Source organism: Aquarana catesbeiana, linkage group LG12 (assembly GCF_042186555.1).
Source record: "Aquarana catesbeiana isolate 2022-GZ linkage group LG12, ASM4218655v1, whole genome shotgun sequence".
NCBI lineage: Eukaryota > Metazoa > Chordata > Amphibia > Anura > Ranidae > Aquarana > Aquarana catesbeiana.
Window position 1 is genome coordinate 83,788,098 of NC_133335.1, and position 27,090 is coordinate 83,815,187.

Consider the following 27,090-nt stretch of genomic DNA (forward strand, 5'->3'; position numbering starts at 1 on the left):
TCCCTTAATTTGCAGGGATTTCCTCATACTTCCTGTTCTGTTATGGGACCGGAAGTGAAGAAAAATCTCCGCAATGGGACACAGATTGCGGGGGGGAAAAAAAAAAAAAAAACCTGACTAAATTTATAACCCTTCCTTACTCTATCCAAAATGGAAAAAAAAAATAAAGTTTACCTAAAGTTCTACTTTAAGTGGCTAAGAACATGGATAAAAAACACTCTGCAATTTGTTTTATTTGACATGTATATCTTATGTAAATTGTTTCAGCACTCTATTTTATTTATTTATTTTCATTTCTAGTTATATGACCACAACATTTGTTATTGAAGCCATGGCTGCAGCTAATGCTCGACTGCGCTGGAAGAGATGGGAGAAGGAGGAGGTGAGTTCCCTGTTGCTGGTATGGAACCCATGCAAGTGGTCTGATGTGCATTCTAGGTGTAGTGTTTACGGGGATGTATGTATGTATGTAAACACACATTCCCATTCTGTCAGGAGAGACAGATTGTCTGTTCCTGGGGGGGAGGGGGGGGGATATTTTTCATAGCAAAAAGTAAAAAATATGGCTTCCTTTTTTTTTTTTTTTTTTTTTTTTTTTTTTTTTTTTTTTTTTTTTATATTTTTAAAAAATTTTTTAATCAATTTTGTTTGGGTACAGCGTCGCACGACCGCGCAATTGTCAGTTAAAGCGACGCAGTGCCGTATCGCAAAAAATGGCCTAGTCATTAAGGGGGCAAATCCTTCCGGGGCTGAAGTGGTAAAGGTAAAAAAACACCAGTGCACATCAAATGGATACTTGCACAGTAGTGGACAGACAAGATAGATTTATTGCTCAAAGTAAAATGCACGTGTAAGGTGAGCACACGCATTGTCATGAAAAGATCATCATCCTCAAGGGCTGCCGCCATCCAAATACTTCTTCTGGGGTCTGGATGGCTGTGAAGGGGAGAGCTGGGATGCAGAAAGCATCTAGGAAGTCCGAGCTGCCCAGCGTGGCCCACACTAGAGGGAGTGACATCACCGGATGGGCGGGACCCAGGTTGAGGAGAGGATGAGAGGAAGAATAGGCTACGTGCTCGGAGCATACAGCTCCTTCTAATGGCCTGTTGCACCCAGAAGGTTTGCAGCTTAAATAGACTCTGCGTGACTGGCCGTGGCCATGGAACAACAATGGCCAGCGGTCCCTGGACATTAGTCATATTAAAACAAAGTACAACCAGTGAAATTCAATACAAAAGCTTGAAAGGTCATGTAGACCAATATGAAAAAAAACAACAAATATAGACCAGATTATCATTCTTAACATGAGCCAAAAACTTCAAGGAATAAAAATCAAAATAGAGGTGAAATAAATTGTATATCTATTGGATTGGAAGAAAATAGTGCGGAAATGGGAAGGAGGGAGGGGGGGAGGGGGGGGGATGAGGGTGGGTGAATTAAAAAAGAAGGGGGGGGGGGGAATGCCAATATTAAACAACCTGGCTATAACATGGACATGTCATATGCTGTAAAAAACGCATTTTTGTACACCATGTACACAGAAATGCAGCACTTGTGATTTTCTTATTTACTATCTGTGCCACCACCCCCAAAAAAAGAACTGAATCATGCGATATCCTGGATGTATGGGACCAGAATGGTCCGTTGTAAAAAAAAAATGAGGGGTATATGGTGAGAAATTGGAAAATGCACAGGAAACTAATTGTTACGATATGGTGTGGGTCTCTACATTCTTCATTTAAAGCCCCTAGAGTAAGAGTATTTAAGGAATAAATCCAAAAAGTCTCCTGCTGGCGTAGACATTTAAAACTTTCTGCTGCAGGCAGGCTACCCAGAATTGCCCAATCACCCATACCTTCCAACTTTTTTTACGCCACTGGAACATGCCCACTAAAGGATTTAAGGGAATGTGGTTGGTTGCTCCAGGTTTGTGGACACTGTTTCATTTTACTGGGTGCGATTTTCCTTGTAGTAATTTTTTTTGCCCTGCGATATGATACGTTGGGTTTCTGGGGAAGAGTGGTTTGCAAGAAAGGGTCCTCGAGTAGTATGGACCAGTGTTTATACAAAATACTCTCTATGTTTTTATATTTGCCATGAAATTGAGTGTTAAATCGCATGAGCTGAGGTTCCTGAGGTACCAGCTGGTTTCGGGGTGGAGGATTTAGGTATTGTCGAAAAGCCTCTGACACCAATGAAGAACCCTTTCTCCAGGAATTTTTGACTAAGAAGTTCACCCTGTGGATGAAAGTTTTACATCTCTCATGCAATTATTACGAATTCTATGGAACTGACGCTTGGGGATATTGATCCATTTAGGGTGGTGGCAACTCCGATAATGAGGAAAGGAGTTGCCAGCAGTGGGCTTTACAAAGTTTTTAGTGTGTATGGCTGGGCCGTCATGACAGAGCTCTAGATCCAGAAAGGCTAGTTGGTCTGGATCCGTGACATGTGTGAAGAAGAGGCCTAAGGAATTGTTGTTAGTGTTGTACAAACAGATCAGTGCTATCCAGAGTGCCGTCCCATATGATCGCTATATCATCGCTGTAGGGGCCATAAAATATTATGTGGGTAGCAAAGGGATTGTTGCGGGTTATTTATTGTAACCCATGGATAAATTGGCATAGCTGGGGGCAAAATATGCCCCCATAGCTGTGCCATTTGACTGTAAATAAAATTCACCATCAAATTCAAAATGGTTGTTTGAGGCAGAAGTTGGTAGCCTCTAGTATAAATTGGGCTTGTCTAGGGTTCGCTAGGGGGTCCTCCTCTAAAAAGTGTTTTACTGCCCTAAGACCAAGCTTGTGGGGTATAGACATATAAAGAGGTAAAACATCTAAAGAGAACCACCCGTATGTAGGTTCCCATTGATGGGGTTGCTACATCTCCTAGAGATGCTCCAACATCTCTGATGTATGAGGGTAGGCTTTGGGCCAATGGTTGGAGGAACCTGTCCACATACATCGGGAACCCACTTGTGACACTCTCCATAGAGGCCACTATGGGCTGTCCTGGTGGGTTGTGTTTTTCGGAAGATGATAAAAATATGGTGTTTTTATAGAAGTTTCTCTTGACGGACAATTATATGTTAGTGGTAATGCCTTCTGAGGCCGCTGCATTCGCTAGTGAGGCAGCTTCCACAGAGAAAGTGGGTAGGGGATCTTTTGTGAGCCTGATATAGATATTGTGGTCAGATAGTAGTCTATGGGCCTCTTGAATGTAGATCTGTTTGTCTTGAATAATTATCCCACCTCCTTTTTATCTGCAGATTTGATAACTATATTGGGCAGCACAATGGTGTAGTGGTTATCACTTTTATCCAGAAGCAAAAAGGGTCGCTGGTTTGAATCCCGACCACGACCATCTGCCTGGAGTTTGCATGTTCTCCCTGCGCCTGCGTGGGTTTCCTCCGGGTGATCCGGTTTCCTCCCACAATCTAAAGACATGATGATAGGTTAATCGGATCCTGTCTAAATTGGCCCTAGTATGTATGAATGTGAGTTAGGGACCTTAGGTTGTAAGCTCCTTGAGGGCAGGGACTGATGTGAATGTTCGATGTATATGTAAAGCGCTGCATAAAATTGACGGGAAAGAAAGAAGGTTAGAAAGAAAGTTATTGGGGAGGTCAAGCCTTCCACTCAAAGGGGATGAGATTGGAGGATGTTTTGGAATGGGATTTGCATATCTTAATAAAATCAGAATATACTACCTGATAGAAGGTTTGTATGTATGGCCCCATCTTATGGACAGGGTTGAAAACTGACTTTGATCTCATGTGTATATTGCACTGGAGGAGAAGTAGGACAATGTTGAAATTTCAAATTGTTGGAATGGCTTTCCATGTATAACTCTTCCAAATCCATAAGGATAGGGAGATCAACATCGTCATGGGGTACTTCTAGGGTAGAGGGTGGTGGGTGCCTCAGAACGGGGCTCATTTTGTAGGGATTTGATGTGGTAAAACCTTTTTACAGTGAGATCCACCATTTCCTTGCCAGTACAGCCAGGAGACACATCTAATCAAGCCAATCTGTGCTTGGTTAGATGGTGGGAAGGGCAGGGGAGACATTGGGGTCCATTAGAAGAATACCTGTCATCTGCCCAAAGCTATAACATAGGGTTTATTAAATCATTGTGATAGCAACCATTAAAAATTAAAAAAAAAGTTTAAAAAAATAAATTATAATAAAATAAATTGCTGTAACACCTGCACAAACGCAAGCCCAGGGTGTGCATGCGTATGTACACCGAGGTTGCATTACACCTGTGACATATCGCCGCGAATGACAGACTGAGAACAATAATTCTAGCACAAGAGCTCCTAGTTGGCTCTAAACTGATGAGCTGTAAAGCTTTTAAAGCGATATCACGGGTGCACGCAATTTTAAGACATGGAATGTTTGGTATCTATTTACTTAATGCAACCTCATCTTTTATATTTTAACCAAAACTGGATATTATATTGTGTGTGTTTGCACTAAGATGAATTATATATAATAATAATATATAATATATATATTATATTTTTTTTCAGAAAATTTGCATTTAATACAGTTACGCAAATATCATGTGACATAAAAATTTGCAACTATCACCTTTTTATTCTACAGGGCCTCTGCTGTCAGAAAATATAAAATGTTCTGGGGGTTTAAATAATTTTATTGCAAAAAATTAAAGATTGTAAAGTCTTTTCCCTATAAAATTAACAAACATGTTATACTCACCTGTTCTGTGTAGTGGATTTGCACAGAGCAGCCCGGATCCTCCTCTTCTTGCATCCCTTTTCTGTGCTCCTGGCCCCTCCCTCCTGTTCAGTGCCCCACAGCAAGAGCTGCGTCATCACTCCCTGTGTCCATTCAGACATGGAGCCCCGACCCACCCCTCTCTCCCCTGATTTGCTAGCTGACTTTGACAGCTGCAGGAGCCAATCAGGAGGGAGAATTTCAGAAGACTGAGGCACTCATGGACATCGCTGGACCTCAGGTAAGTGTTAGGGGGGCTGTTGCACACAGAAGGCTTTTTATCTTGGTGCATAGAATGCATTAAGATAAAAAACCTTCTGCATTTACAACCCCTTTTAAGCTTTGTATGAGAGGGATGAGTCGCTGCTGGTGTGTGTGTGTGTGTGTGTATTTCAGCTTGAGCTATTGAGCTCTGTAATGGTATTTACTCTGCTTATTACAAATAGTGTGCACCGTTAATAATGGGAATGGGCAGGCAATATTTACCGTTTTTATTTATTTATTTTTTCCGCCTGGGTGGGTGCTGTAAGAGCCAGCAATGTTGAAGATTTCCCGAGTGAGATCACCCAACTAGTGCCAGTGCTCTGGGTGTTGTTGGAGTCACCTCCTACCAGCTGCAGCAGCTGCCTAGGACCCTGAGCTGTGACTGGTTAAGAAATCCAATAAAAGAAAAAGTTTTCTTTTATACTGTTTAAAAAAAAAAAAAGTGCTCCAATTTTTTTTTTTTTTAATGGTCAGTCTCTTCCACCTCAAATGATACCAACACTCCTCTAGTGTACAAAATTTATTTATATATATATATATATATATATATATATATAATATATATATATATATATATATATAATTATAATTTTGAATATGTGTACATATTTTAGGTTTGCACAGGATTGGAGAATTTGTATAAGTGTATGTGTTGTTGTTGTTGGTTTGTTTTTGTTTTTTGTTATAATCATCTGAGTTGTCCCACACGTTTTTACCTTATTTGCATATTTCTCTTGACGATTGAAGGATTTATATAATGGTTTTTACTACTATAAGTAATGAGTGATTTTGTATATAATTGTAATGTAATATATAAATTATTATTATTATACACAGTATCTCACAAAAGTGAGTACACCCCTCACATTTTTGTAAATATTTTATTATACCTTTTCATGTGACAACACTGAAGAAATGACACTTTGCTACAATGTAAAGTAGTGAGTGTACAGCTTGTATAACAGTGTAAATTTGCTGTCCCCTCAAAATAACCCAACATACATGTCTAAAATGGCAACAAAAGTGAGTACACCCCTAAGTGAAAATGTCCAAATTGGGCCCAACTAGCCATTTTCCCTCCCCGATGTCATGTGACCCTTTAGTGTTACAAGGTTTCAGGTGTGATTGGCGAGCAGGTGTGTTAAATTTTGGTGTTATTGCTCTCACTCTCTTACTGGTCACTTGAAGTTCAACATAACACCTCATGGCAAAGAGCTCTCTGAGGATCTGAGAAAAAAAGAATTGTTGCTCTACACAAAGATGGCCTTGGACCTAGGCTATAAGAAGATTGCTAAGACCCTGAAACTGAGCTGCAGCACGGTGGCCAAGATCATACAGTGGACAGGTTCCACTCGGAACAGGCCTCGCCATTGTCGACTAAATAAGTTGAGTGCATGTGCTCAGCGTTATATCCAGAGGTTGTCTTTGGGAAATAGACGTATGAGTGCTGCCAGCATTGCTGCAGAGGTTGAAGGGGTGGGGGGTGGGGGGTTTCAGCTTTCAGTGCTCAGACCATATGCTGCACACTGCATCAAATTTGTCTGCATTCTAAGAAGGAAGCCTCTTCTAAAGATAATGCATAAGAAAGCCCGCAAACAGTTTGCTGAAGACAAGAAGACTAAGGACATGTATTACTGCAACCATGTCCTGTGGTCTGATGAGACCAAGATAAACTTATTTGGTTCAGACGGTGTCAAGCATGTGTGGTGACAACCAGGTGAGGAGTACAAAGACAATTGTGTCTTGTCTACAGTCAAGCATGGCGGTGGGAGTGTCATGATCTGGGGCTGCATGAAGGCTGCCGGCACTGGGGAGCTACAGTTCATTGAGGGAACCATGAATGCCAACATGTGCTGTGATATACTGAAGCAGAGCATGATCCCCTCCCTTCAGAGACTGGGACACAGAGCAGTATTTCTACATAATATTGACCCCAAACACACCTTCAAGGTGACCACTGCCTTGCTAAAGAAGCTGAGGTTAAAGGTGATAGACTGGCCAAGCATGTCTCCAGACCTAAACCCTAATGAGCACCTGTGGGGCATCCTCAAATGGAAGGTGGAGGAGCGCAAGGTCTCTAACATCCACCGGCTCTGTTATTGCGTCATGGAGGAGTGGAAGAGGACTCCAGTGACAACCTGTGAAGCTCTGGTGAACTCCATGCACAAGAGGGTTAAGGCAGTGCTGGAAAATAATGGTGGCCACACAAAATATTGACACTTTGCGCCCAATTTGGACATTTTCACTTAGGGGTGTACTCACTTTTGTTGCCAGCGGTTTAGACATTAATGGCTGTGTGTTGAGTTTTTTTGAGGGGACAGAAAATTTACACAGTTATACAAGCTGTACACTCACTACTTTACGTTGTAGCAAAGTGTCATTTCTTAAGTGTTGTCACATGAAAAGATAGAATAAAATATTTACAAAAATGTGAGGGGTGTACTCACTTTTGTGAGATACTGTGAATAATAATATATATATATATATATATATATATATATATATATATATATTATTACATTACAATTATATACAAAATCACTCATTACTTATAGTAGTAAAAACCATTATATAAATCCTTCAATCGTAAAGAGAAATATGCGAATAAGGTAAAAACGCGTGGGACAACTCAGATGATTATAACAAAAAACAAACCAACAACAACACATACTCACTTTTGTGAGATACTGTGTATATATGTGTGTGTGTGTGTGTGTGTGTGTATATGTATATCTATATCTATATCTATCTGTCTGTGTGTATATGTATATAATATAATATGTATATGTTCATACACTAGAGGAGTTGCTGGTACCATTTTATGTAGATCTTTGAACCCCTTGTGGGTTATATAGCAGCAGCTCCTTGTGTAAGTGATTAGGCAAAACCTTTTTGTGGTGCAGGTGAAATCTGTCAATATTAGTTGCATTCAATTGAATTGCTAAGTAGATGTGATTTTCATTCAGAAAATGCCACTCGCCCAAAAAGTCGAATGTTAAACACAGTGTCCTGGGAGAAACACATCAAGGACACTGACTGAGCAGTGCAAACTTGAAGGGGGGGTTCTAATCCATACCCACTCTGCCCGAAACTAAACAAAATATTTTGATTATATATACCGTTTTATTATGTAATAATTCATACGTAATTCACAATTTATTTTTTACTTTTACCTGTTCTTTGTAGTTCTGACCATAATTAATAAATAAATAAATAGGGCAAGATTACTACACATCCCCTTTAAAGCAGAGTTCCACCCATATTTTAAATATCCAGTCATTGTCATGCCCATCCAGAATGCTATTATAAATGGCAATATTTGTATTTTATTCTTTTATTTGTAAATACCTTATTTGCAATTTTATTCTGCAGCATCTCCGGCTGCAGTCGCCTAGGTGATTTCGTCACTAGGCGATTTTCATGGACTCCTGGCATATCGGCGTCCTCTATCCCAGGAGTCCATGGGAATAGCCTAATACTGAAACAGCGTCGTGCAGTGGCATTACTGCGCAGGCGCAAGATGGGGAGGCGGGGGGTGCATGCCAGCTGAACCAAATCCCAGAAATGAAAACAAGGGTTTTAGATGCCCACAGCAGAGACGGACCCTGCCTGCTTCCGAGATCAGGTTAGTTTTACATGATGTAAACCTAAAATAAAAGGACCACTATAATGACATTATCTAACTGTTGTAATTGTGTCCGGTTCAACTGCGACGGAGTAGTAAAAATAAATAAATAAATGAACTGGGAGACTGAAACTCTGCTTTAACCATTTAGCGACTGTCCCACGCACATGTACTGTGGCAGGGTGGCCGCTCTGTGCCACCTAGTACGTGATCTGACACTTCCGGGTCTAATGTGTGCACGCCGACAGCGACCCACTCCTGCTGTGATTGGACACAGTGGGAGCCAGTCAGCTTGTCCGCCAAGACCCGCCGATTGTTCCCGGAGATAGGCAGAACGGCGGTCTGCCTATGTAAAGTCGGATTTCCATTCTTTGAGTAGGGAAGGTAGACATCCTGTGTTTCTGCTAAGCAGGAACACGGATCTCTGCCTTCCCACAGTACAAGCAGCTCCCCCCCTCCCCCACACAGTTAGCATGCACTCCCTGGGAACACATTTAACCCTTTGATCGCCCCTGATGTTAACCCCTTCTCTGTCAGTGTCATTAGTACAGTGACAGTGCATATTTTTAGCACTGATCACTGTATTAGTGTCACTGGTCCCTAAAGAAAGTCAAGTGTCCGATTTGTAGGTCCCAATGTTGCAGTCCCGCTATAAGTCGCTGATCGCCGTCATTACCAGTAAAAAAAAAAAAAAAATCCATAAAAATATCTCCTAGTTTGTAGCTGCTATAACTTTTTGCACAAACCAATCAATGTACACTTTTTGGGATTTTTATTACCAATATGTAGCAGAATACACATTGGTCAAAATTTGAGAAGAAATTTTTATTTATTTATTTTTAATAGGAGAAAAAAAAAACAATATTTTTTACTATTTATTTTTTTCAAAATTGGCAGCCTTTTTTTGATAGCGCAAGAAATAAAAGCTGCAGAGGTGATCAAATACCACCAAAAGAAAGCTCTATTTGTAGGAAAAAAAAGAACATACATTTTTTTGGGTACGGTGTCGCACGACCGCGCAATTTTCAGTTAACCGCTTCCCGTACGCCAAATTACGTCCTGGGCTTTGAGCGGGGATATCTGTAGCTACAGACATCATCCAGATATCGTTTTTTAGAGCCGGCGAATCTGCGCAGCATAAGAATGATCATAGCGGCTGTTCCGCCACTTGATTGTTCTTACGGCAGGCGAGATGGGACGTCCCCACCCCCGCCGGTGCTTGTACCAACTCACCGCTACGATCAGTGAGTCAGTCACAGGATCCGCCAGCCCCGGACGTTTAGCATAGAGATTTTTGGCGGACCAGATGGTCGCCGGAGTCTCTATGATCGTTCGGAGGGCGGGTGCGATGTTATGACGTCACGCCCGGCCTCTGTATTCAAAAAAACGGCGCCGCTTCAGCTGGGAAGCGGTGATCTTCTTCCTTTTTTTTTTTTTTTTTTTTTTTTTTTTTATCTCAGGCTTCTAAGCCTAGAGGTGAGATGTGGGGTTTTATTGACCCCACATCTCACTGTAAAGAGCACCTGTCATGCTTATTCCTATTACAAGGGATGTTTACATTCCGTGTAATAGAAACAAAAGTGATCAAAAAAAATTTGGGGGGGAAAAAAAGGGTCAAGCTAAAAAAAAGTAAACTTAACAATAAAAAAAAAAAAAAAAAAAAAAAGAAATTTTTAAAGCGCCCCTGTCCCCGTGAGCTCGCACGCAGAAGTGAACGCATACATAAGTCCCGCCCACATATGAAAACAGTGTTCAAACCACACATGTGAGGTGTTGCTGCGAACGTTAGAGTGACAGCAATAATTTTGGCCCTAGACCTCCTCTGTAACTCAAAACTGTTACCAGTAAAAATTTTTAAAGCGTCGCCTAAGGGGATTTTTAAATAGCGAAGTTTGGCGCCATTCCACGAGCGCGTGCAATTTTGAAGCGTGACATGTTGGGTATCTATTTACTCGGCGTAACTTTATCTTCATCACATTATGCAAAAACATTGGGCTAACTTTCTTGTTTCTGTTTTTTTTTTTTTAAGCCCAAAACTTTTTTTTTTTTTTTTTCCCCCCAAAAAAACGCATTCGAAAAATTGCTGCGCAAATACCGTGCTAGATAAAGTTGCAATTACCGCCATTGTATTCTCTAGGGTCTCTGCTAAAAAAACATATGTAATGTTTGGGGGTTCTATGTAATTTTCTAGCAATAAAATTATGACTTTTACATGTAGGAGAGAAATGTCAGAATTGGCCTGGTAGGCAAGTGGTTAAAGTAACGCAGTGCCGTATCGCAAAAAATGGCCTTGGTGGGGGGGCGGGCGAACCTTCCAGGGCTGAAGTGGTTAAATCCTGCTTTAGTAGAGCAGCTCTAGAAATGTATTTTGGTAGCTGAGTTTCGAGGTAAACCTTTCCCATGGGATGAGAACCTGTTGTGATGATGACTTCTTTATGTAGACTATTCCTAATTTATGTATTGTCCTGATGCGGCTGGTTTGACATTAGACCTGTGTCCTCTTCTGTAGGAAATGGATTCATCTGAAATTTCCGATAATGAATCTCTGTCTCCAGATGGGTATGACAGCTCAGAAGCTCGACCCATCCTTTCTGTGCGTGAGTATTTATGTGTCTTGTATGAAAAGCTGGAGAGAATTTCCATAAGCTCTCTTTTTCTTAAGATTTTCATTTATATTTTAAAAATATGACTGACACTTTTTTTTTTATTTTTTTTTTTTTCTTTTATCTTTTTTATTATATCTTTCAGAGCGTCGTGGTTTATCTGACCCTTTTGAAATTGTGGAGCGAGTGGAAATGGGGCAGATGGCGTCAATGTTTTTTAATAAAGGTATGAATTATGATGTGCACATTTTCTGTGTTTGGAATTGCAACAGTTTTATAATGCATTGCCACTTCCCCACAGTCATTTCTATTTTAAAATTATTAATTATTAATTTTCCTTTTGGTAGCCCTTCCATATTCCAGCAGGTGGAGCTAGATTCCTATAAAAAATATGATGTTTTATTTATATTGTTTGTTTCCAAGCGCTGGACAGTGGAAATACATATTCATAAGCATTGCAACAGGAAAATATATAATTTGTTCTATAATATATAGTATTGAAATTAAATTTCAAATCTGTCACACTTGTCCCTGTATAAGAAAAAAAAAAAAAAAAAGCATACCAGTCCTTGGAGTCCATCGCTGTCTTTTTGCAGACACAGCTCCCATTGCTCCACTTTGCTCCTGCAGCAAGATCTTGAACTGGGATCTGGTGCTTGCACAGGCATGCCACGGGTCTGTGTTGGGTCCCATAGACTGGCCAGAGACCCATGGCGTGATCTAGTATCAATTTTTTTGCAATGGTCCATTGGTTAAAAAATTCAGTTTTTGCAGTCTAAATAAACACCGTAGAGGTTGGTTGTGAGAACTATAGGGGGCAATGATGTAGGACAGTCGCTACTGTATTTCTGTAACACTAGTGTTTACATTTTCGCCTGTTGTTTTTAGCTATTTTGTATTGTACAATTGGTTCACTTATGGGAAAGGTCCCAACCAAGTTTACTCACCCAGTTAACTGCCAAGATATGGCTATTAAGGGTGAAAGGATGCGGTCCTAGGGTTGCTACCTGTCCAGGATTTAGATCCTGTGTCCGGGTTTCAGTCCACCTGAAACCCGGACACATCAGTGGCAGCCCTGCAGCACCAGTCCTCCTCTATCCCTCTCCCCTCCCATTGGCTTCCAGTGCTTTTAATTTTATTGGTGGACGGTCCTTTAACTGGGGTACAGACTGACCTGGGGGGATTATACTGGGGGACAGACTGACCTGGGGGGATTATACTGGGGGACAGACTGACCTGGGGGGATTATACTGGGGGACAGACTGACCTGGGGGGATTATACTGGGGGACAGACTGACCTGGGGGGATTATACTGGGGGACAGACTGACCTGGGGGGATTATACTGGGGGACAGACTGACCTGGGGGGATTATACTGGGGCACAGACTGACCTGGGGGGATTATACTGGGGCACAGACTGACCTGGGGGGATTATACTGGGGGACAGACTGACCCGGGGGGATTATACTGGGGGACAGACTGACCCGGGGGGATTATACTGGGGGACAGACTGACCCGGGGGGATTATACTGGGGGACAGACTGACCCGGGGGGATTATACTGGGGGACAGACTGACCCGGGGGGATTATACTGGGGGACAGACTGACCCGGGGGGATTATACTGGGGGACAGACTGACCCGGGGGGATTATACTGGGGGACAGACTGACCCGGGGGGATTATACTGGGGGACAGACTGACCCGGGGGGATTATACTGGGGGACAGACTGACCCGGGGGGATTATACTGGGGGACAGACTGACCCGGGGGGATTATACTGGGGGACAGACTGACCCGGGGGGATTATACTGGGGGACAGTCTGACCCGGGGGGATTATACTGGGGGACAGTCTGACCCGGGGGGATTATACTGGGGGACAGACTGACCCGGGGGGATTATACTGGGGGACAGACTGACCCGGGGGGATTATACTGGGGGACAGACTGACCCGGGGGGATTATACTGGGGGACAGACTGACCCGGGGGGATTATACTGGGGGACAGACTGACCCGGGGGGATTATACTGGGGGACAGACTGACCCGGGGGGATTATACTGGGGGACAGACTGACCCGGGGGGATTATACTGGGGGACAGACTGACCCGGGGGGATTATACTGGGGGACAGACTGACCCGGGGGGATTATACTGGGGGACAGTCTGACCCGGGGGGATTATACTGGGTGACAGTCTGACCCGGGGGGGATTATACTGGGGGAGAGTCTGACCCGGGGGGATTATACTGGGGGACAGACTGACCCGGGGGGATTATACTGGGGGACAGACTGACCCGGGGGGGGTTATACTGGGGGACAGACTGACCTGGGGGGATTATACTGGGGGACAGACTGACCCAGGGGGATTATACTGGGGGACAGACTGACCTGGGGGGATTATACTGGGGGACAGACTGACCCGGGGGATAGACTGACCTGGGGGGATTATACTGGGGGACAGACTGACCCAGGGGGATTATACTGGGGGACAGACTGACCTGGGGGGATTATACTGGGGGACAGACTGACCCGGGGGATAGACTGACCTGGGGGGATTATACTGGGGGACAGACTGACCTGGGGGACAGACTGGCCTGGGGGGATTATACTGGGGGGACAGACTGACCAAAGAGGGATTATACTTGAGGACAGACTAACCTAGGGGGAATAAACTGGGGGAAGACTGACCTGGGGGGATTATACTGGGGGACAGACTAACCTGGGGGGGCCGTACTGGGGGACAGATTGACGTTGTTTGCTTTAACTAAGCTCCTTAAGCTTCTCCCATTAGTAGAACAATTTGGCCACACCCACTGTTCATCACAGGATGCTACATGCGCTGCAATACTACTATTGGGGCACCCAAAGGTGTGACAGGTCTTTTACAATCCTATAGTGTGTGAACTGCAAAAAAGGTGGCAACCCTATGCTATGCGGTTCCCCAGCGTGGTTTATTATTGGCATTTTGGAACTTTTTGTATGCAGTGTTGTAATTGGGATAGCAGACAAGTCCCAGGTATGTTCTTGTTGGTTAGAGGAGGAGCAATAGAAAATTGTCCACAAGAGGGTGATTGGAAAATATCCCGCTGCCTCCAGAATATGGGGTGGGTAGGCCTGCAGCTAGAAGTGGGTTTGTTCCCATAGTTTGTGAATCATTGGTTAGACCATGTTACTTTTCTCATCATTACAGTACATCATTACATCTTGGCCTTAGAGACACCTGTAAAAAATTGTATGGTTATTTCATGAAATTGGGGGGGATGCTAGAAATGGCTGGTACTTTGAAAGGGGTGCAAACCTTGAAACTTGAAGTTCACATCAATGTAACTCAGCACGGAGCAATTATGGTAAAGGTTCCTGTACTACTTTGATGCAATTTTGGGCGCATAAAATATACAAACGTTATTAAAGCTGCATCCAAGTAGCACTACATAATTGCACTGAAAGTCAGATCAAAATATCGGGGCAGTGTGAGCCTAGCCTAAATAATGATCAAAAAATCTTTGTGTGTGTTTTTTTTTTTTTTTTTTTGCTGTCTGTGTCCTATTGCTAAGACCACCATAAAAACCTCACAAAGGTTCCACCCTTTCCTACTCTTTACTAAAACATTACTTGGGGTACACTTTAACCCCTTCCTGCCTGTGCTATAGCCAAAAGACAGCTACAGCGCAGGCTTACTTTGCCAGGAGGGCGTCCATTGACATCCTCCCATGAACGCGCTGCGGACTCCTTCAAACTCAGCTGATCAAAGATCGGGGTAAAAGGTTAGGGTTGTCTCAATACTAGTATCGGTGCCGATAATGAATATTTGCAGGAGTACATGTACTCCTGCAAATGCTCCCGATACCTGGACACTCAGGAACAATCGGTACGGCGCCGGGGAAGTTATAATCACCGATCTCCCTGTGTGGCTTTCAAAAAAGCAGCTGACAGCCGCCGCTTCTCCTCCTCTTCCTCTCCCAGCTTTCAGCTGCTTTGTTGAAAGCCACACAAGGAGATTGGTGATTATAATTTCCCCGCCGCCACACCAATCGTTCCTGAGGCTCCCCTCTGTGTCCTCCTCTATGCTCCTCCATGGGCTCCTCGTGTCCCCCCCCCGTCCTCCTCCAGCCCCCCTCTGTGTGCTCCTCTGATCCCCCTCTGTGTGCTCCCAGTCGTCCGTCCCTCCACCTGATCTTTCAGGATGGAGAGGGGAGGAAGGAGCCAGTAAAGATGTAATTTACCGGCTCCTTCTTTTTACGAATGCAGAGTCGGTGATTACTGACTCTGCTTCAGTTTATGAATGGAGAGGAGCTGCTGCCTCCTGTCCATTTATCTTCAGTGCAGCTGAGGCTGCTGAGAAAGGGACTGTCCTCTGTCCTCAGTCCCTTTCCATGTCTCAGATGTCAGGGGTAAAATTGTAAAAATAATAAAAAATAAAATAAAATTGACACAGACTATCTACTCCCCCCCCCCCCCCCCCCCCCCCAAAAAAAAAAAGAAAGCATTGTAAAAAATCTCTTTCTCTCTATCATCTCTATATCTCCTATCTCTCTCTATCTCTAAAACAAAGAAAAACTTTTTTTTCAAACGTTTCGTTTAGCAAAAAATAAAAACCGCAGAGGTGATCAAATACCACCAAAAGAAAGCTCTATTTGTGGGAACAAAATGATAAAAATATAGTTTGGGTGCCGTGTAGCATGACCGCGCAATTGTCATTTAAAAAGTGACAGCGCTGAAAGCTGAAAATTGGCCTGGGCAGGAAGGTGCGAAAGTGCCCTGTATTGAAGTGGTTAATATGGGTACAGTGTTGCATGACTGTGCAATTGTCATTAAAAGTGCCACAGAGCTGAAAGCTAAAAATTGGCCTGGGCAGGAAGGGGATAAAAGTGGCTAAGAACCATTTAACTTTGCCTTTTTTTGGCTTTATAACTGAAATATACCCTTGTTCATCTCAGTTTCAGACTAATAATTTGTTGGTGTCTCTCTGCTTTTCCCTACAGTTGGTGTAAACCTCTTTTATTTGTGCATTATTATATATCTGTATGGAGATCTGGCGATATATGCAACAGCTGTACCTCTGTCTCTCGTGCAGGTCACATGGTGAGTAATACCGAGGTGGGAAAAATGGAAGTAGAGGAGCTAGGTTTGCAGTGTATAGAAATGTGGTTGACTTATCCGTTCACTTAGCTGAAAAAGATGCGCCCACATAAATAATAAAAGGAAAAAAAATAGCTTTTTATACATTTTTTGCATTCAGCCCTGCAGAATATTGCAACCATGATCTGTCAGGAGATCCTGCCTTGTGCAGAAAATAAACAATAGACTACAAATGTAATGATATATCACAACCTTTGTGCTCCATTGAGACTTACAAGTCCCCCTGCTGCAAATGTTAATGGATGGTGTCACCATAATAAAGCAACATGAAATTTTAAAGAGACAGAACAGGTGTGTAAGAATATGAGTGAGCGCTCCAAACAAGCAAAAAAAAAAAAAAAAAAAAAAAAACAGCTAGCACAAAGTAAGGTAATCAGCCAATCTTATATGCATAAATAAAAAGTGACAATGCAGCATTCGGGAATTCTACATACTTATAATAGCGTGCATAAATAAGATGCTGGAATTCATAATCATCAAATTAAACCAAAAGACATTTTTATATATAAACAATACATGTAATGAGGGGTAATCGCCACTAGGTGGCAACTATTCTTAAAAAGTGCTGGTAAAGTTCAAAAAGTAAGTGCAAAGATGAATATCAATCTCCCTCCTTAAAAAAGTGCTAATAGTGCAAAGTCCCAAAATTAGGTGCAATGAAAAATCTCAATCTTCCTCCTTAATAAATGCATATACAGTCAGGTCCATAAATATTGGGACATCGACACAATTCTAATCTTTTTGTCTCTATACACCACCACAATGGATTTGAAATGAAACGAACAAGATGTGCTTTAACTGCAGACTTTCAGCTTTAATCTGAGGGTATTTACATCCAAATCAGCTGAACGGTGTAGGAATTACAACAGTTTGTATATATGTCTCCCACTTTTTAAGGGACCAAAAGTAACGTAGTAGTAGTAGTAGTTGCAAATCCTTTACAGTCAATTACAGCCTGAAGTCTAGAATGCATAGACATCACCAGACGCTGGGTTTCATCCCTGGTGATGCTCTACCAGGCCTCTACTGCAACTGTCTTCAGTTCCTGCTTGTTCTTGGGGCATTTTCCCTTCAGTTTTGTCTTCAGCAAGTGAAATGCATGCTCAATCGGATTCAGGTCAGGTGATTGACTTGGCCATTGCATAACATTCCAATTCTTTCCCTTAAAAAAACTCTTTGGTTGCTTTTGCAGTATGCTTCGGGTCATTGTCCATCTGCACTGTGAAGCGCCGTCCAATGAGTTCTGAAGCATTTTGCTGAATATGAGCAGATAATATTGCCCGAAACACTTCAGAATTCATCCTGCTGCTTTTGTCAGCAGTCACATCATCAATAAATGCAAGAGAACCAGTTCCATTGGCAGCCATACATGCCCACGCCATGACACTACCACCACCATGCTTCACATGCTTCACTGATGAGGTGGTATGCTTTGGATCATGAGCAGTTCCTTTCCTTCTCCATACTCTTCTCTTCCCATCACTCCGGTACAAGTTGATCTTGGTCTTATCTGTCCATAGGACGTTGTTCCAGAACTGTGAAGGCATTTTTTAGATGTTGTTTGGCAAACTCTAATCTGGCCTTCCTGTTTTTGAGGCTCACCAATGGTTTACATCTTGTGGTGAACCCTCTCTATTCACTCTGGTGAAGTCTTCTCTTGATTGGTGACTTTGACACACATACACCTACCTCCTGGAGAGTGTTCTTGATCTGGCCAACTGTTGTGAAGGGTGTTTTCTTCACCAGGGAAAGAATTCTTCGGTCATCCACCACAGTTATTTTCCGTGGTCTTCCGGGTCTTTTGGTGTTGCTGAGCTCACCGGTGCTTTCTTTCTTTTTAAGGATGTTCCAAACAGTTGATTTGACCACACCTAATGTTTTTGCTATCTCTCTGATGGGTTTGTTTTGTTTTTTCAGCCTAATGATGGCTTGCTTCACTGATAGTGACAGAGTTGACAGCAACAGATTCCAAATGCAAATAGCACACTTTAAATGAACTCTGGACCTCTTATCTGCTCCTTGTAAATGGGATAATGAGGGAATAACACACACATGGCCATGGAACAGCTGAGCGGCCAATTGTCCCATTACTTTTGGTCCCTTAAAAAGTGGGAGGCACATATACAAACCGTTGTAATTCCTACACCGTTCACCTGATTTGGATGTAAATACCCTCAATTTAAAGCTGAAAGTCTGCAGTTAAAGCACATCTTGTTTGTTTCATTTCAAATCCATTGTGGTGGTGTATAGAGCCAAAAAGATTACAATTGTGTCGATGTCCCAATATTTATGGGCCTGACTGTACAGTGTCCCCAAGTGCAGAAATAATCCACGTTTGTCACCAACGGTGCACCACCACCTCTGCAATGCACTCACCAGATAGATGAAATGTATAAGGAAATACAATTCATAGATTGAGGGGGAAAAAGTATTTGATCTCCTGCTGTTTTTGAAAGTTTGCCCACTGACAATGATCAGTCTATCATTTTAACGGTAGGTTTATTTTAACAGTGAGAGGCAGAATAACAACAAAAATATCCAGAAAAACGCATTTAAAAAAAATGTATAAATTGATTTGTATTTTAATGAGTGAAATAAGTATTTGACCCCTTTGCAAAACATGACTTAGTACTTGGTGACAAAACCCTTGTTGGCAATCACTGAGGTCAGATATTTCTTGTAGTTGGCCACCAGGTTTGCACACATCTCAGGAGGGAATTTGTCCCACTCCTCTTTGCAGATCCTCTCCAAGTCATTAATGTTTTGAGGCTGACATTTGGTAACTCGAACCTTCAGCTCCCTCCACATATTTTCTATGGGATTAAGGTCTGGAGACCAGCTAGGCCACTCCAGGACTTTAATGTGCTTCTTCTTGAGCCACTCCTTTGTTGCCTTGGCCGTGTGTTTTGGGCTATTGTCATGCTGGAATACCCATCCACGACCCATTTTTAATGCCCTGGCTGAAGGAATGAGGTTCTCATCCAAGATTTGACGGTACATGGCCTAGTCCATCGTCCCTTTGATGCGGTGAAGTTGTCCTGTCCCCTTAGCAGAAAAACACCCCCAAAGCTTAATGTTTTCACCACTGTTTGGTGGAGATGGTATTCTTGGGGTCTTAGGCAGCATTCCTCCTCCAAACATGTTGAGTTGATGCCAAAAAGCTAGATTTTGGCCTCATCTGACCACAACACTTTCACACAGTTCTCCTCTGAATCATTCAGATGTTCATTAGCAAACTTCAGACAGGCCTGTATATGTGCTTTCTTGAGCAGGGGGACCTTGCGGACGCTGCAGGATTTCAGTCCTTCATGGCGTAGTGTGTTGCCAATTGTTTTCTTGGTGACTATGGTCCCAACTGCCTTGAGATCATTGACAAGATTCTCCCGTGTAGTTCGGGGCTGATTGCTCACCATTCTCAAGATCATTGAAACTCCACAAGGTGAGATCTTACATGGAGTCCCAATACTGAGGGAGATCGACAGATATTTTGTGTTTCTTCCATTTGTAAATAATCGCACCAACTGTTGTCATCCTCTCACCAAGCTGCTTGGCGATGGTCTTGTAGCCCATTCCAGCCTTGTGTAGGTCTACAATTTTGTCCCTGGCCACCTTGGATAGCTCTTTGGTCTTGGCCATGGTGGAGAGATTGGAATATGATTGCTTCTGTAGACAGGTGTCTTTTATACAGGTAACAAGCTGAGATTAGGAGCACTCCCATTAAGAGAGCACTCCTAATCTCAGCTCATTACCTGTATAGAAGACACCTGGGAGCAAGAAATCTTGCTGATTTGATAGGGAATCAAATACTTTTTTCACTCATTAAAATACAAATCCATTTTAAAACTTTTTTGAAATGCGTTTTTCTGGATTTTTTTAAAACCAATTTTAAAGTGACAGGCTGTAGGGAGAAGCACCATGCAATTCAGGTAAATGGGAAGTGAAGAGAAGCACAATTTGAAGGGGGGAGGGTTGGGGAATATGACCTTATTTCATGTGACACCCTAAACATGAATGAAGCCTTTAGGCCTCATGCACAGCTGTACAGCATGCAGAGCTTGTGAAATCACTTTCCTGGGACCCGCAGCTGCTGCATACAGCCGTCCATTGAGATTAATTAGAAGATGCACCTATACACAGTTATGTCGGGAGAGGATTGTGTAAAGCACCCACATGCTCAAGGACGTATGCTCTGACCGCATGCAACCCTTGGCGCATGACCACATACAGGAGTAATTTTTACTTTTGGAGAACTGTTATCCTTTTAACACAATGAAGAAACGGGCAAGATTGTATTTCTACCTGTTTTGTAAAACAAAAATAAAATGCTTTGACTCACAGGTGACATGTAAATGAATCCCTAAATCAGGGGTAGGCAACCCTAAAGAGGAGGTGGAGATCTACCTGAACAATGTGGGAGAAGTCAAAGATCACCGGGCCCAGTGTCACCTGTGCTCCTAATTGCCGTACTACTATGTAATAGTGTCGCAATTGCGTGGATTGCACGGCAATCATGGGTTTAAATTAGGTGGTGAGGAGGCAACATATCACCTCCCCACTTGTTTAACACACTCTGATCGCTTTTTAGAGGAGCAGCAGTACCTGCTGCACATGTGAATGAGCCCATAGTTGTATTCAGCAGTGGCACCGTTGGGGCTCTTTCACACATAAAGTTGGGATGTTGTAAAAACTTGTAGTTGAGTCGTGGATTTACCACCCCCAATCCCTACCCCCTTTAGGTGCTGAGCAGCAGCCAAAGGTGTACGCTTGCCGCAGCAGGAATTAAGCCCCCTGTTGCTTCTGGTGGATGCTACTGCCTGACAATCCTAACCCATTCAAGTAAATGGGGCCACTCTGCAAGCGCCCTGCAACTGCATGCTTCTGCAGGATCCAAGGGGTTAAAGCAGGTGGTGAGAAAGCAACACAACGCTACCTGCTTTAACCCCTTGTTTGCTGTACTGTACAAGGTTGCAGGGCACTTGCAGAGCGGCCTCATTCACTTGCACAGGTCATGCTTGGCAGGTGCTACACCCACAAACCATGACAGGGCATATAACGCCTGCAGCGATATGTGTACACCCCTGGCCAAAGCAGCTAAAGGGGGTACAGTTGGGGCAGGGGTGGTAAAAACACGTCTTAACTGTGGGGTTTTACCATCCCCCAAACTGCAAATGTAAAAGAACCCTTACTGTTCTGAGCCCCCTATAACGCTGCTTTCACATGTATGTGCTGTGGCTTACCTGCACCTCTTGTGCAGTGCATCTGCGACCTTCCTGGGTTAACTGTGCTTTGCCATAGATGTCTATTATATCATCCCAAAACTTCTGCCTTCAAAAAGCGCACCAAACCTGCAAGATATAATAGAAGTCTATGGCTAAGCGCAGCAAAACCACAGGAAATCTGCAGGTACACTGCACTGTACCCATGGTGTGGGTAAACCGCAGCACATCAGTGTGAAAGCAGCCATATACTATTATGCCCAGTGTATTGCTTCACATTGATCTGAAGTTCTCTTCTTTTCTGCTGCTGGCACCACTCTGGAGACCGCTAGCCAGGATAAGAGGTGGAGTGCAGTTGGTATCACTCCGCGTGGGAGAGGAGCCAGCACTACAGAGGAGGCATCAGCTTATGTGGCTCTTGCTCCCTGCTACAGACAAATTTTATAAGTAGTCCCTCTGCATTGAACTCTGTTTGATGCTCTGGCATAGCGGGTCAGCAAGCCCAGACCGCGATCTACCAATCAACTGTCCTGATCTACTGTTAGATCATGATCTGCTGGTTGTTGACCCCCATTCTAAATAGATGTATTTACCTTCTAAAGTGTTCTCTGCTACATAAGTGATTTAATCTCCTGCTACTCTGTTTTAATCTCTTACTTGCAGCTACCTCATTATGCTAGAACCACACAGGAGATTTATAGTAGCTCAGTCTTAAAAGTAGCATGTAGGAGCGATCAATCTAGCTTGATTACACAATTCTTCAATCCATGTGCAAATGATCACTTCAAAATGCATAACTTTTGCAGACTGCAATACTGCATAACCATTATAAGGAGTTATTTATTAAATTTGCTTAGCTAACCTCTCCTGTGTAGCTCTGACCTAATGAGGTGACTGCCAGCAGCTGATTAACCACTTCCGGACCGCCCGCCATCATTATACGTCAGTACTTTGACACTGAATATCATTGTTATGGCAGCAGATAGCTGCCATAACCCCAGTATTTTCTTAAACGGCGAGCAGTCCGATTTAGTATAAAAGTGGTCTCTGTGGCGGATTCGCCGCGAGATCACCTTTATCGGTGGCGGTAGAGGTGCCCCCCTCCATGTGTGAAATAATTATATTATTAATTATATAATTAATAACAGTGAAATAATTATTTTTTGGTGTTCAGCACTAGAGATCGACCGATATAAATCGGCCGGCCGATATTTGGCATTTTTTAATTAATCAGCATCGACTGATTGTGCTGATTAAAAAGGTGATTTAAAACTTCAGCCCGACTTCAAATCACCTCTGTAATAGAAGTCAATGCAAGTTGCCTGAAGTCTTCCTGTGGAGACTACCTATCTGGGCAGCCTGCCAAGTGTGAGAAAAGAAGCAAAGAGATACAATGTTTATACTTATCAATGGACTGAACTTTGTGTTTAGGAGTTCTCAGTTTAACCATTTAAAGACTAAATCTTTTCTGACACTTGTTGCTTGCAAATAAAAATCCTGTATTCTCTGCTAGAAAATCACTTAGAACCCCCAAACATTATATATTATATATATATTTTTAGCAGAGACCCTAGGGAATAAAATAGCGGTTGTTGCAATATTTTATGTCACACGGCATTTGCGCAGCGGTCTTTCAAACGCATTTTTTTGGGGGAAAAAATACACTAATGACATAAAAAAAAAAAAAAAAACAGTAAAGTTGGCCCATTTTTTTTTTTTTTTTTTTCGTCCAAAAGTTTTGATTTTCTGTACTTGTTTTTGTGTATTTAATATTTAAGATTGTGTTGTGTTTTAGATTAAAAAAAAAAAAAAAATTATACATACAAGTGAATTGATTGGAGGTTTGTTTTGTTTAATAAATGTTTAAACGTAAGAAATTTTCTGTATCACTTATTACTTAAGGCTGCTTTCACACTGGAGTGGGCATGCATTGACGGTAAAACGCTGCTAGTTTTAGCAGTGCTTTACCATCAGTTTAGCGGCGCTATTCGGCTGCTAGCAGGGCACTTATAACCCAGCTAGGGGCCGATGAAGGGTTAAATGCACCCATGTAGCGCGGCTGCCAAAGTGCTTTGCAGCGGTGCCCATTCATTTCAATGGGCAGGAGTGGTGGAGGTATACACCGCTCCAAAGGTTCTGCTTGCAGGACCTTTCTTTTTAACATCCTACCATCGCCTCCGTGTGAAAGCACTCGGGCTTTCTCAATAAAAATATAAAATATGTGGCGCTAACTCACCCTGAATAAACTGAGCAAATAAAATCAAGTGCAATAATAATAGATATGCGATCTATAAATTCTAGAGCACAGTAAAAATCAATAAAAAACAATCATAGTGCAATCAGGTGCAATGATGATTGACCTGCAATCCATCAATTCTACAGCACAATAAAAACAATGAAACAATTATAAAGTGCAATAAAGAATAAATATAAAGTGCAGTGAGGAAAAGGAATGAAGCCAAAAGCTCATTCAGAACGAGTGTAAATAAAATAAAATAACAAAGTGCCAAGAAAAGAAATCGTGACACACTATTGTGTGTGATATATGTCCCAAACACACTATCAAGTGGCCAAAAAAAGTGACAAGTGCAGTCCAATAAACAGTGCGGTGCGACTCCCAATAACAGCAGGATCCAAACTTCTGATAATGATAATAAAGGAAGGTGGAAGTGCAAGAACCAGTCGCTGTGATAAAAAGTGTCTCAGATGAAATTCATCCAATCATGGTCCCAATGGGCCGAATCGAGCATGAACCCATAAGTGATAAAGTACTCCACAGGGAATCCGGTTGTAGTCACAGCACACGGGGACACTCGATATCCAGTTCACAGTTGCACTCTCCCACACTCAATGAGTGCCAGCGGATAAATGGTGAAAGAAAAAAAGTAGCTCCATGGTGTAGTATTTAAAATTTATTTGTAACAAAAAACAAGCAGTAACTTACATTTAAAAATAGGTACTAGCAGCAGTCGAAACGGATGCTTCCAGGTTCGGCTGTACCCAGGAACAGCGGCACCTGGCTCCTCCCTGACACGTTGCGTCACTAACATGTGACTTTCTCAAAGGGTCAGGGAGTCAGGTGTCGAACAGCCAGTTTAAATAGTCGCCTCCACTGTCATGACAACAGCGGATAAGTGTACAAGTAAAATCTTCATAGATAATAGCAATAAAAACATCAGATGCAGCATGAATAATAAATGCATAACATAAAATATAAATAAAAACCAGTGGCGGAGTGAATAGCATATCAGTAATAAATCTAAGTCAGACGCCATCTAGTGGGGAAACAGAAGAGATACATACAGCCCATAGTACAAAATTTGCTAATGACATCTAGTGGAGAAAAAACATACGTAGAAATCTACCAAATATATGAACGCCACCTAGTGGTAGAAAATACAAAGAACATATATCACATAATCCAAAATCTCTAGTGACTAAAACGCATAAAACACTCAAGAATACCTAGGGGGGGAATAACACAAAGCTCCCAGCCCCACTAGTGCCATCCAGTGGAAATGAAACATAATAACATTCAAAAAAAGGTAAACGAAATGACCTCCAATGCACAGTAATAAAGGATGTGCAAAAATCATTCAAATCGGGATAAAAGGTGAGTGAATCCAACTCAATAAAAATATTGGCACACAATACTTAATACCTATTCAACTAATAATAACAATAACATTTTACACCAGGGGACACTGATGACCATATTATTATTGAATCAATAAATGAGTAAAAATGGGAATCAATAAATGAATTAGAAATTCGTTAAAAATTAGAAATAAAACAATTAAGGTTGAATTCCACATTATGCCCTAGTGGCGATAAAGTACGTAATTCGTAGATCCATCTGGACTCAGCTTGACTGATTTTTATGATTTTATTATCACCCCTCCAGTGGGGTTTGTATTTTTCTATTCCACAAACTTTTAATGACGAGGGATCACTGTTATATTTTGCGTAATGTCTTGATAAACCGTTTATCAAAACTTTTTTTTTTGATGTTTTGCACATGTTCCCTCAAGCTCTTCCATAGTGCTCTCTTTGTTCTGCCAATATATTGGATTTGGCAGGGGCACTCCAATAAATACACAACACCTTCACTATGGCATGATATAAAATCTTCTATTATATAATTTTTAGATGTCACACGTATAGCACGTATAGCAACTTTTACACGGAAAATATCCCTTACCCTCGAAGAATGAAAACTTTTTCTATTCGGGGGGTCCAGGACATTCTTTGTCAAAAGATCCCTCAAGGTGGGAGCTCTTCTATAAACAAATTTAGGTCTTTCCGGAAGAATAGTACCCAAATGACGATCTGTTCTAATGATGTCCCTTTATTTTTTAAAAATTCTCTCAATGTACTTGTGTTGGATATTGAAATCCATAATAATGGGTACAATATCTTGATTAGCTATGTCCTTTCTACTATCTTGTATCAATTTATCTCTATCGAGTGATGCAACATCCTGTATTTTTTTTTTTCTTCAATGAACTCAGCTCAATGTCCTTTTTGGACAAATCTCTCTCCAATCATTTTTGCTTGTTCAAAAAACACTTCTTTTGTGGTACAATTCCGCCTTAATCTGATTAACTGGCCCTTTGGTATATTATCTAATAATAGGGAATGATGACAGGTATCAAGGGGCAGATAGCTGTTCCTATCGACAGTCTTGAAATATGTATGGGTCGTTGATCTGCTTCCTTCTTTACCAATTACTAGATCTAAGAAATTGATTTTATCGTCACTAATTTCCCAAAGGAGTTTTATATTTTTATCATTGGTGTTAAGATTGAAACAGAAATCAATAAGGCTCTCGCTATTCTCACTCCAAACTATAATAATGTCATCTATATAACGCTTGAACAGTGTAAGCTGATGTGGTACATTGTTATATAGTGCTTCCTCTTCCCATTCTGACATATACACATTGGCAACACTGGGCGCATACTTTGCGCCCATTGCAATGTCGCAAATTACTCGGGCTTTCTCACTGAGACTGCAGGGGAGCCATTTTACAGGCGCTATTTTTAGCCCAAAAGTGCCTGAAAAATGCCCCAGTGTGAACTGTTAGATTTTATGAGATGAAGGGAAAAAAAAAAATTCGGCCTAACCTATTGGCCCAAAAAAATCGGCATCATATATCGGCCATCGGCCGAGATTTCTAAATATCGGCATCGGCCAGAGAAAAACCCATATCGGTCGACCTCTATTCAGCACCATGTTATTTTGTTGTGGAGAATATTTTATATATTGATCACTTTAAATGAGTTGGTACAACATTTACATACATGAGATTTTCTGCTTTGCACAAGTTTTGGCCTAAATAGGAAATGTGCCTAACTTTACTTATTTACACGGTTTTAGTGGGGTGTTCACTTTTTGGGGCAGCTACCATATAATTCACAAAGGCCTGTAGGTTGGCACCTTTTATATCTGATAATTGTTATTATTCAGTGTGGCAGCTGTTGACCATATAGACCAGTGATTGT

The 27,090-nt window shown here is 42.0% G+C and overlaps 1 protein-coding gene across 1 annotated transcript in view; it reads left to right on the forward strand.

The window, feature by feature from the left end:
- Window positions 1–27,090, forward strand: part of TMEM104 (transmembrane protein 104) — a 74,582-nt gene that overhangs the window by 31,191 nt on the left and 16,301 nt on the right. Inside the window, exons 4-7 of the mRNA XM_073608157.1 lie at window positions 301–382; window positions 11,141–11,228; window positions 11,380–11,460; window positions 16,214–16,313. Coding sequence (XP_073464258.1) covers window positions 301–382; window positions 11,141–11,228; window positions 11,380–11,460; window positions 16,214–16,313 — 351 coding nt within the window. The remainder of the gene's footprint in view (window positions 1–300; window positions 383–11,140; window positions 11,229–11,379; window positions 11,461–16,213; window positions 16,314–27,090) is intronic.